This window comes from Aquarana catesbeiana, linkage group LG06 (assembly GCF_042186555.1).
Source record: "Aquarana catesbeiana isolate 2022-GZ linkage group LG06, ASM4218655v1, whole genome shotgun sequence".
NCBI classification, from domain to species: Eukaryota; Metazoa; Chordata; class Amphibia; order Anura; family Ranidae; genus Aquarana; species Aquarana catesbeiana.
Window position 1 is genome coordinate 118,592,367 of NC_133329.1, and position 12,785 is coordinate 118,605,151.

At 42.5% G+C, this 12,785-nt stretch overlaps 1 protein-coding gene across 1 annotated transcript in view; it reads right to left on the reverse strand.

The window, feature by feature from the left end:
- Positions 1-1,004: 1,004 nt before the first annotated feature.
- Positions 1,005-12,785, reverse strand: part of KDM8 (lysine demethylase 8) — a 33,123-nt gene continuing 21,342 nt past the window's right edge. The window contains exons 6-9 of the mRNA XM_073636720.1: positions 11,783-11,827; positions 3,829-3,978; positions 1,441-1,533; positions 1,005-1,327 (exon numbers count right to left, since the gene is read on the reverse strand). Of these exons, the coding sequence (XP_073492821.1) occupies positions 1,163-1,327; positions 1,441-1,533; positions 3,829-3,978; positions 11,783-11,827 (453 nt within the window). The 3' untranslated portion in view covers positions 1,005-1,162. The remainder of the gene's footprint in view (positions 1,328-1,440; positions 1,534-3,828; positions 3,979-11,782; positions 11,828-12,785) is intronic.

Consider the following 12,785-nt stretch of genomic DNA (forward strand, 5'->3'; position numbering starts at 1 on the left):
AGGTTGAAGGGGTGGGGGGTCAGACTGTCAGTGCTCAGACCATACGCCGCACACTGCATCAAACTGGTCTGCATGGCTGTCATCCCAGAAGGAAGCCTCTTTTAAAGATGATGCACAAGAAAGTCCGCAAACAGTTTGCTGAAGACAAGCAGACTTAGGACATGGATTACTGGAACCATGTCCTGTGGTCTGATGAGACCAAGATAAACTTATTTGGTTCAGATGGTGTCAAGCGTGTGTGGCGGCAACCAGGTGAGAAGTACAAAGACAAGTGTGTCTTGCCTACAGTCAAGCATGGTGGTGGGAGTGTCATGGTCTGGGGCTGCATGAGTGCTGTTGGCACTGGGGAGCTACAGTTCATTGAGGGAACCATGAATGCCAACATGTACTGTGACATACTGAAGCCGAGCATATGATCCCCACCCTTTGGAGACTGGGCCGCAGGGCAGTATTCCAACATGATAACCACACCTCAAAGATGACCACTGCTGAAGCTGAGTGTAAAGGTGATGGACCGGCCAAACATGTCTCCAGACCTAAACCCTATTGAGCATCGGTGTGGCATCCTCAAAATGTGGAAGGTGGAGGAGCGCAAGGTCTCCAACATCCACCAGCTCCGTGATGTCATCATGGAGGAGTGGAAGAGGACTCCAGTGGCAACCTGTGAAGCTCAGGTCAACCCCATGCCCCAGAGGGTTAAGGCAGTGCTTAACAATAATGGAGGCCACACAAAATATTGACACTTTGGGCCCAATTTGAACATTTTCACTTAGGGGTGTACTCACTTTTGTTGCCAGTGGTTTAGACATTAATGGCTGCGTGTTGAGTTATTTTGGGGGGACAGCAAATTTACACTGTTATACAAGCTGTGCACTCACTACTTTACATTGTAGCAAAGTGTCATTTCTACAGTGTATTTACAAAAATGTGAGGGGTGTACTCACTTTTGTGAGATACTGTATGTTATATATATATATACACACACACACACACACACACACACACACACATTTTTTTCAGCCTAGATTCCATTTAAAAGGGTGTTCCGTTTTATACTAATTTTCGCAATCAAGACTCATCAATGATGTAAAATTGAAGAGAACAGAAAATTCTCAAAAAGTGACAATCCCATTCGAAGAAAGTCTCTGTCAGTTCTCCAACATCAAGACCACCAAAAACTGACAGAAAAGCTGATATCTAGAGCTCGGACATAATGCCACCATTTCATTGGGATGAATAAGATCTGTCCAGGACTCAGGGTGCACTCTTGATAGATAGCTTGTTTAAACATAGGAAACTTCTCCAGGTCTGGATTTTCTATATCAACCTTTTAAAAGGAAAAAAGCAACTGTCAGGCACTCTTAAAATTTGAATATCACATCAGACATATAAAGAAGAGAGAGGACTTGCTTCCCATTATAGAAAAGAGAGGGGACTCACCTGGCTGGTGTTGTGAAGGAGGGTACTATCAAATGGGTATAGATGTTCCGTCTCACTCACAGAGTACAAGCGGATAAACTTCCTTCCTACAATCTAAAGACACAAGATTCAGGTCTAAAACATAAACATTTAAAAACCCCATAAGTTTGCGTTTTTGAAGCATAAGTAAATCTTTATTCAAAATGTTGGGCTGAAAAGTGTATTGCTCCAAATAGCTAAATACACACAGGTAATAAAAAATACCGCATGTCATGCTGTACCATCTGGAATTATTACAGGATACATTGTTTATGTATGTTCATATTTCAGAACTCCATTTAATGTGTATGTAGGCCAAAAGAAAAACAAAAAACCCAACAACTTATGCAGTACACCTAATTTTTCCTGACTGAAATGAAAGGATTGGTGTCAGCCCTGCCAAGTTCTCTTTTGCTAAACTACAAAATCTCCTCCTTTCCCCACCACATAGGAAGGAATTATGTTTGTCCAATATAAGTGGATAAGAACTGTGAGTGCTGGCAAAGTGAACAGTAGAGCTCTAAATTTCTGGTAAGATCAACAGTTCTTTTTATTGCACTGATCAAACAGATATAACAGAACACTTAAAAAAAATATTTGAAACAGTCTAAAGGGAAGCGAAATAAGCGGAAGGGAAGCGTCTTTCATTGTGATGCTTTACATACACTTGAACTTGCCAAGAATCATGAAGAATGTTGACACACATGGGGCTGAAGCCCTTTCTGCTTCCAACCCTGGGGCTGTACCTAGTCCTAAGTTGTATGTGAAGAGCCATAAACACCATAACAGGGAAAAGCTCTCCAATATCTACAAATGCTGGTTTACACAAGAATGAAAGTACTCTTATCTAGAATAGATCCTATAGTGTATAAAACTGTGAAACACAATATATGTGAACAATATGGTTTATTGTACCCCTACATTGGCGGATTATCCCATAAAGTAAAAGAATGTGTTTTGGGGAAAATAAAATGTACCATTCTCGCAAAGGTCGATCGTTCAATCCTTCAACACGTTTTAAAATATTAAACAAACACTGAAGGAATAATAGTGTTTGGAATACCGGTGATGCTTTTTATTAGAGAACTAGGTGTTATACTTAAAAGCAGGACCAAACGCCTCGATACTTACCTCCTTGCAATGGTCAGAAGTCACTAGTCAGCATCTTCTACCCCGCTTCTTCTGGGTGCCGGGCTGCAGTCGTTCCTTTTTGGCTGGCACAGGATGAGGCCACTCCTGCACATGCACAGGATTGCAGTCATCCGGGAACACAGACACCGTGCTGAAACGTAAACATTTTATTGCAGAAGAGACGTTGCATGTATTTTCTGCAATAAGGAGCCTGTCTGCTCTCAGTTTTCAAAAATGGGACTTTAGTTAACCTGAAAGCAGAACTAAACGTACCTCTTTTCTTACAGTCCAGGTCCCTCGCCAGCATCTTCTCCCTGGGTGTCAGTCTTTGAGCATCTCCATTGGCTGGTGCAGGATGTGCGTGCGCAGAAGTCAGTCCTGGCACACAGTAAAAATGCCGGTGATGTAAGCTGAGCTGAGTAAGCACAGCTCTGTTTACATTCCGCTGAAGACTGCGAATAGGCAGGTAGATTTACTGCAGTAGAGATATTGCATGTCTCTGTGATAAGAGCCTGTCTGCTCGCAGTCTGGTATAAAATGCGCACAATTCCGCTTTAAGAGGCTGTGCAAGCGGAAAACATATTTGATGTATGCTTTCTAGTGGTGCAACGAAATTAAAATTCTAGCGCCGAAACCAAAAATTCAGGATGCACTTGGCCGCAAACCAAAAATCGACAGTTTAAAAAAAATAAAACTTAAGTAATGAGGTGGACGTTTTTTCATTGGAGTCAACAGGGAGCATTTTTGCATTGAAGACAATGGGACATGATTTGGCATTGTAGTCAACAGAACGCAGCATGCCATTATCAGCACACAAAGCGCCATTAACCCTATTTTCAGCCGCCGATATATTGGTGCATCCCTAATGTTTTTAACTGTCTGTCCCCAACTGGACTATATAAAGCTTTGGCAGATTCATGCTGTTATTTTAAGCTCTGGTGCACATATACTTTTTGTAAGATGTAGAAATAAGAGTTTAATAAGTTAAAATGTTAGACAGACAACCAGAGACATACAAATAGCCATATGTATGCATAGTCATGTGTATGTACTGTATAAATTCTGGAAGGTATACCTGGTTAGATATACAGTAGAACATTTATAGTAGGGAATATTATCAAACAGATTGAAATGAGCAGCTGGTATGCTGCAAAGATAAAAATTAGCCTTAAGCTGGCCAAACTCAAATTTCAGCCAATTCAGCAGGTTCCAGCAATTGATGGATATGTTGGCACTGACCTGAGCTAGGAAATTCTGCTGAGGGTCTTGATGAAGAGGTGACACTGTTCCAGCTGGTCCAAACCAAGCATTAATAGTGATGTCATCTTCATCTCCATCACCGAGGCAACAATATTCAGGAACACCAATATCCTCCTTCAGTTCATGTATCTTCCAACAACGGAAACACAAGAGATCAGTGTAAATGTTTGCTGTGACAACACAAATACCAACACCTTGCACACTACACTGTATTTTCCTAATTTCTATTCCAGAATCCAAACCACATATATCTATATGTGTGCATTTTTCAAAAGTGTGCTACATTGATAGTGGCACATATTGGCGGTCAGGGCTCTTGGAGAATTCTGGACGTTTACTGACAGCTTTATTCTTCCGATGGACATTTAAAGAGGCCCTGTCACAACCTTTGGTCTGACAGCAACCCCTCAGCACAGCTTTAAGATATGTAACCTGTTAGCAATGGGCCTGTGTACAGAAGCACACTTATACAGGGACAGGATCACTAGCAAAGCTGGGTGTACACTATTACAAATTCATATTGCAGTGCATGTGAACAAAAGATCCTTGTTTTTTTGCAATATTTGCTAGAAAAGGTGTATAGCAGTGTGCAAAGGTTTATTCAGAAAATAAAAATTTAACGTGTGGTCACACCCTTTTAGTAGCTGAGGGTTAGATCTACAATGCCTTGAAAAAGTATTCATACCCCTAGACATTTTCCACATTTTGTCATGTTACAACCAAAAATGTAAATGTATTTTATTGGGATTTTATGTGATAGACCAACACAAAGTGGCACATAATTGTGAAGTGGAAGGAAAATGATAAATGGTTTTCATTTTTTTTTTTTTTACAAATAAATATGTGAAAAGTGTGGCGTGCATTTTTATTCAGCCCCCCTGAGTCAATACTTTGTAGAACCACCTTTCACTGCAATTACAGCTGCAAGTCTTTTTGGGTACGTCTCTACCAGTTTTGCACATCTAGAGAGTGACATGTTTGCCCATTTTTCTTTGCAAAATAGCTCAAGCTCTGTCAGATTGGATGGAGAGCGTCTGTGAAAAGCAATTTTCAAGTCTTGCCACGGATTCTCAATTGGATTTAGGTCTGGACTTTGACTGGTACCTGGTTTTGACAGGTACCCGCTTCCCACTTCCTGCTCAGTTAGCCACAGGGATCTACAACGATGTCTGGCCCCTTCCCCTTTCCCCCACAGCCTTCTGGAACACACACAGGTCCCAGAAGACTTCAGGACCATTCAGGAAGTGCAGCTTAACTCGCACAGTAGAAAACCAGCTGTGAAGCAGGTTTCCCTTACCAAAGATGCCCGGAGCTTGCACCCAAAGACCATATAGCTACAGTATTTGTATCTGCTGACAGTTAATTTTTTGTGGGGAGACTGGAGTGACTCTTTAAGCATGTATTGCAATGTATGTGAACTAAAAATCCCTGTTTTTGTACAAAGTTTGTCCATTCAGAAATTTATCCTTTTAACCACTTGCTGCCTGCCCACCATGAAATGACGGCGGTGCGGTGTGACTCTCGTTCTGGGTGGACGTCACATGACGGCCCTCCAGAACGACCGCTCTCGCACGCCCGTGGAGGTGCGCATTGCGGCGATCAGTGATGTGGTGTGTCGGTCTGACACACCGCTACACCGACCTCGGTAAAGAGCCTCTGACGGAGGCTCTTTACCAGTGATCAGCCGTGTCCAATAAGCCGTGTCCAAAGAGCCGTTGAGCGGCTTTTCCTCACTTGCATCTGACAGACACGAGTAAAGGAGAGCCAATCTTCTGCTCTCCTGACACGGGGGGTCTGTGCTGATTGTGTATCAGCGCAGCGCCCCCTCAGATGCCCACCCAGGACCGCCAGGAAATGCCACTACACTGGACCACCAGGTATGCCACCCTAGACCACCAGGGAAATGCCAATCAGTTCCCAGGCAGCTGCCAATCAGTGCCCATCCCCAATGCCTGCCAGCGCCATCAGTGCTGCCCATCAATGCCATCTATCAGTGCCACGTATCAGTGCACAGCAGTGCCGCCTATCAGTATCACCCATAAGTACCCATCAGTGCTGCCTACCAGTGCAAATTGGTGCCGCCTTATCAGTGCCCATCAGTGAAGGAGAAAACTTACTTATTTACAAAATTTTATAACAGAAACAAAAGAAAAACTTTTTTTTTTTTTTGCAAAATTTTAGGTCTTTTTTTATTTGTTTAGCAAAAAATAAAAAAAAACGCAGAGGTGATCAAATACCACCAAAAGAAAGCTCTATTTGTGGGAACAAAATGATAAAAATTCTGTTTGGGTACAGTGTAGCATGACCGCGCAGTTGTCATTTAAACACTGAAAGCTGAAAATTGGCTTGGGCAGGAAGGGGGTGTAACTGCCCGGTATTGAAGTAGTTAGGAATGTTTGTTCAATTTTCTAATTGTTAGTGGAGTCAAATTGATGTGACGGTGATGAGAAAATTTTAAGGAGCAAGATAGAAAGATGTTTGTTCAAGATAAATTTGCTAACAGTGTATAAAGATCCGAATTAAAAAAAAACATAATTTTGAAATATTTATGAGTGACATTTGTCAAGCCATTTTAATGTACTGAGAATTTTCATACAAATTTCTTTAGGAATTTTTCGTTGCAAATTATATTAGTGTATACCCAGCTTTAGTAATATACACTTGCAAAAAAGCTTGTTAAGACTCATAAAGCCATATGGTTATAGAGTCACAATCCTCTGGTGAGTGAGGATCACTTACAGGGATGGTACAGAGCACGTATGAAGCTTTTATGAAAAAGAGCAAGGGAGCTTCAATATTCACTGTTAAGGCAGAGCACTAAGCATGATTTGTTAAAGACTGCACGAGCCATGAAATAGAAGCTAAGCGGAAGGTGTAGACCTGCTGAGAACACTATATTAAGCACAATTTATGTTGTTTTTTTGTGTAGATATTGTATTTATTACATTTCTTTCATATTGTTTTGATCTCACATAATTTACTTTGGTGTAATTCACATGTATTTGGAATAAGGATAGTACTATAAGGGCTTCCTGGCATCTGTCATGCCAACTTATGACAACCATAGACTTCTCTAAAGCAAAGAATGGTATTTTTTTACATGTACGTGGAGAAGTATTTGCCCAGCCAGGAAAGTTTCCAGGGGCAGCTGTTCGTAACTTGTGGGCCACACAGTTTGGATGTGGTAGGAGCATAGTGAGGTGTGTACAAGAGCTCATTCACACATAGTAGCCTGTCACTGCTTGGGCACATAGAAAACAAGTGTTTTCCATGTGTCCTGTTCATACTGCATTGCAGCCTGGAGATGTGGTGAATTGCGATAAAATGCAGACAGTCTATTAGAACCTAGATCTCTCCTCTGCCCTCCAAAGCACCCAATCAAACCAAGATCAGTTGTCTTTACTAGCCAGTAACAGCTAGAAAACCAACCAACCGAAACCAGAAGTGACAAAATCCACATCACTTCGGCTTTCTCACATCACAGAAGAGATCGGAGAACGGAAGTTCCTCCCACTCTTAATGCTTCTGATGCGACAGGTCGCATTGGTCCCAAGCTCCCCAGTACCCAAGGCACATGCATTGGGGCATACAAGAACAAGAGCATACAAGAACGCATGGTAATGCATTACCATGCAATGTGGTGTGCTGTGTTAGAAAAAAAACATTTTCATGCACTTTGTGACTTTCGTGTGTGAGGCAGCCAATTGAAGCCTTACTGCAGCACAAAGATATGAGCCTAGAGGTATTGAGGACGCACAATGTATGTGTGAAATGTCGTCACCCCTCGTTGTTTCAGTCCTAGTGGCAGTCTTTCAATAAACCTGTTGGATGGATGTTGGTGTGCAGCTAATTTTTCTCACTTGGTGTAGATATGAACCTAGCCTTGGGAAATCAGCCTCTGTGCGTCATTGACCTGGAACAAGTATAGAATTAAAGAGTTCTGACACTTATTTACAACATGCTGATTTTGGGTCAGTGACTTAAAATGTACTGATGCCAGGCAAGAAGCATTTTATGAAGGAGACAAGCAATTGCCCCAATCGTCTCCCATGGCAGGATCGCCTTAAAATGGCCTCATGTCTTCTGCACAAGCTGAATTTAGAGTGGTATTAAAGCTTTGTGTTGTTTTTTTTTTGTTTTTAATATAACAAACATGTTATACTTACCCTGCTCTGTGCAGTGGTTTTCACAGAGAAACTCCGACCTCTTCTTTTTGGGTCCCCCGTCGGCGATCCTGGCTCCTCCCCCTCGAGCAGTGCCCCCAGAGATAGCCACTTGCTCTGCGGGCACCCCTGCATGCTTGATCCTGAGCTGCTGCTCTATGCGTCCATAAGACAGGCCACAACCCCACTCTCACTGGTTGTGATCGACAGCAGCGGGAACCAATGGGCTCCCACTGCTGTCTCAGCCAATGAGGAGGGAGATTCCCGGGACAGCCGAGGCTATTGTGAATATTGCTGGATCAGTGGGAGCTCAGGTAAGGATTGGGGGGGCTGGGAGGGCCACTGCACACAGAAGGTTTGTAACCTTCATGCATAACTCGCATGAAGGTTACAAACCTTCAGCCATTAGAACCACTTTAAACCCTGTGCCTCCTGATGCTAAACGACATCTCTGTCAATCAGCTTTTAAATGGCAAAGCCTCTACTGCCAATTGAAGTTTTAGCATCTGAGTGCTGAACTGAAAAGGTGGGTTTTAGCACTGGGAGAGATGGAGCCTTATCCTGACTTGGGCAGAAGTTACAGCCCAGACCTAGGAAACAAGGATATACACAAGGATTGATTTAACCTCTTCAGCCCCGGAAGATTTTACCCCCTTCCTGACCAGAGCACTTTTTACAATTTGGCACTGCGTCGCTTTAACTGACAATTGTGCGGTCATGCAATGCTGTACCCAAACAAAATTTGCGTCCTTTTTTTCCCACAAATAGAACTTTCTTTTGATGGTATTTGATCACCTCTGCGGTTTTTATTTTTTTTGCTATAAACAAAAAAAGAGCGGCAATTTAAAAAAACAAAACAATATTTTTTACTTTTTGCTATAATAAATACAGTATCTCACAAAAGTGAGTATACCCCTCACATTTTTGTAAATATTTTATTATATCTTTTCATGTGACAACACTGAAGAAATGACACTTTGCTACAATGTAAAGTAGTGAGTGTACAGCTTGTATAATGGTGTAAATTTGCAGTCCCCTCAAAATAACTCAACACACAGCCATTAATGTCTAAACCGCTGGTAAAAAAGTGACCCCTAAGTGAAAATGTCAATAATATAATGTCAAAGTGTCAATATTTTGTGCTGCCACCATTATTTTCCAGCACTGCCTTAACCCTCTTGGATGTTAGTTTGAGGATGCCCCACAGATGCTCGATAGGGTTTAGGTCTGGAGACATGCTTGGCCAGTCCATCACCTTTACCCTCAGCTTCTTTAGCAAGGCAGTGGTCGTCTTGGAGGTGTGTTTGGGGTTGTTATCATGTTAGAATACTGCCCTGCAGCCCAGTCTCTGAAGTAGGGGATCATGCTCTGCTTCAGTATGTCACAGTACATGTTGGCATTCATGGTTCCCTCAATGAACTGTAGCTCCCCAGTGCCAACAGCACTCATGCAGCCCCAGACCATGACACTCCCACCACCATGCTTGACTGTATGCAAGACACACTTGTCTTTGTACTCCTCACCTGGTTGCCACCACACACACTTGACACCATCTGAACCAAATAAGTTTATCTTGGTTTCATCAGACCCCAGGACATGGTACCAGTAATCCATGTCCTTAGACTGCTTGTCTTCAGCAAACTGTTTCTGGCCTTTCTCGTGCATCATCTTTAGAAATGGCTTCCTCCATGCAGACCAATTTGATGCAGTTTGCAGTGTATGGTCTGAGCACTGACAGGCTGACTCCCTCATCCCTTCAACCTCTGCAGTAATGCTGGCAGCACTCGTACGTCTATTTCCCAAATACAACCTCTGGATATGATGCTGAGCATGTGCATTCAACTTCTTTGGTCGACCATGGCGAGGCCTGTTCTGAGCGGAACCTGTCCTGTTAAACTGCTGTATGGTCTCGGCCACCTTGCTGCAGCTCAGTGTCAGTGTCTTTGCAATCTTCTTATAGCCTAGGCCATCTTTATGTAGAGCAACAATCCTTTTTTTCAGATTCTCAGAAAGTTCTTTGCCATGAGGTGCCATGTTGAAATTCCAGTGACCAGTATGAGAAAGTGAGAGCGATAACACCACATTTAACACACCTGCTCCCCATTCACACCTGAGACCTTGTAACACTAACGAGTCACATGACACCGGGGAAGGAAAATGGCTAATTGGGCCCAATTTGGACATTTTCACTTAGGGGTGTATTCACTTTTGTTGCCAGCGGTGTAGACATTAATGGCTATGTGTTGAGTTATTTTGAAAGGACAGCAAATTTACACTACAAGCTGCACACTCACTACTTTACATTGTAGCAAAGTGTAATTTCTTCAGTGTTGTCACATGAAAAGATATAATAAAATATTTACAAAAATATGAGGGGTGTACTCAGTGTAGGCCAATATGTATTCTTCTACATATTTTTGGTATAAAAAAAAAAAAATTAAATCACAATTATCGTATATTGATTGGTTTGTGCAAAAGTTATAGTGTCTACAAACTGTGGGAAAAGTTTATGGCATTTTTATTATTTTTTTTTACAAGTAATGGCGGTTATCTGCGATTTTTAGCGGTATTGCGACATTGCGATGGACGGATCGGACACTTTTGACACATTTTTTGGACCAGTGACATTTATACAGCAATCAGTGTTAAAAATATGCAACGATTACTGTGTAAATGTTACTGGCAGGGAAGGGGTTAACAATAGAGGGCAATCAAAGGGTTAAATGTGTGTTTCCTCAGCGTGTTCTAACTGTATGGGGTAAGGACTGACTAGGGGAGGAGACATATCGTTGTTCCTACTTAGTAAGAACACACGATCATTCTCCTCTCCACTGACAGCACAGGGATTTGTGTGTTTACACACACAAATCCCCATGCTGGCTCTCGTGCACGCTATCGCGAGTGGCCGGAAGTGATCGTGTCTCCTGTTGTGCAGCCGGTGCGCGCGCCTCCAGCGGCTCTCCTGGGCAAAGCCGTACCCGTACAGGATTTTGCCCAGTAGAGCCATTCTGCAGCAGTAAAATTACGTGAGCCGGTTAAAGACTAACACAGATACTTACTGCCACCATAAGTTGTCTTCAGTTTACAACTTCTGGTACCTTAAAAATGTTTAGCCAAGTTAAAAACTATAAGTCCACTTTTCGGAGGTGTAACATATTCCCAGTGCTGCAGTCGTTGCCCGCTGGGAGAAGTTCCCGGTACTAGCTGTCACTGTTTGAAAATAGCGCGGCCGTGCCGGGGGTCCGCAAACTTGGCCGTGTCATTCAGACACACAGCTATGTGTGTCTGAATGAGCAAGCCCCAACATCCTTAGCAGCTGTCGGCTTTTAGTTCTCAACGAATTACCACGGCGCTGTGGAGCGCGGTGATAGTTCATTGAGTCTTCCAGTCAGGGAGTATTGGCTTATCCGTACAGGATGTACTGGAAAACAGATACACCGACAGTGTGCAGGAGGCCTGCATGACACCAGAGATCTGCTGATCGCTGGTACAATGCTTTACGGGCTCCTAGTACAAAAAAAATAAAATTCACATTTTTTTTTTATGCACAGTTTGTAAAAAACTGTGCATTTATTATTTTTTTTAATAAAAAAGTTAACTTATCCTTTAAGTTCACTTCAAAATTCCTGACCATTTACATCATTTTGTCTCTGCTCATTGTGTAATGCTTGTTAAAATATTTACCCCATTACATATTACTAAACACAATACAATTCAGGTTGGATTAAATGTTCCAAATCAACAGACTGAACGCTGAAATCTCTTGTTACCTGATCAAACAGCTGATGTTGGGCTAGATATCCTATGCGAGCTGGCTATAAAAATCAAACAGAAAATAGTAAAAAAAAAAAAAAGAGTTACAGTATAAATCAAGATGAAAACAAACCACATTGCTGAGTTTATTCCTGGACCTGTTAATATGATTGAAGAGTATCTTTAGGCTACTAGTCAGGTACTGGTCTTCTAATTTGATCCAACAAACTTTGAAATTATGCTCAAATCATAAAGCCCATCCACTGCAACTTAATCTAAGCTTAAAGTGATACTAAAGGTTATTAATTTTTTTATAAAAATGTCAAGATGTTAAAACGTACCTGCTCTGTGCAATGGCATTGCACAGAGGTCACTTACTGTACCTCCTCTACTGCCAGTCCCCCACTGGTGCTGTCTGCTCCTCCTTCCTCCAGGTGCCTCCTTAGCAACCCGGGTGCTATGGAGGCACCTGCGCGCATGCACTCTTGAGTTGGGTTATGTGCATTAGTAGACACACACAGCATCAGTAGGCTATGCCCCCTGCTCCCTCCTCACCGGAGTTCGACTGACAGCAGACAGAGCCCATGGCTCCCACTGCCCTTAGTGTCTCCTGTGAGATCAGGAAGTGAGAGAAGCAATGGTGCAGCCAAGACAGCATTGAAGAAAATGCGATAAGGTAAAAAAAAAACCCTTGACTTTAGAACTACTTTAAGGTTCACACTTGTTACTATGTGGGAACCCTGCGAATCCACTGCATGCTCCCGCATCACACCTGAATCGCACGGCAGTTCACACTGCCATATGCGAACTGCTGGGAGTGTCAGTGCAATGTTAATGACACCCCCATTTCAGCTTGCATATATATCGCACTGTGAACTGACAGTTCAGACATGAATCGGATCGCATGGGTGTGAACATCCATGCGATCCGATTCTGATGCGAACCAAAAAAATGTTCTGTATGGCAGAAATTGCATCACATGTGATTTCCACTGCAAATCACATTTTATCTCGCACCACG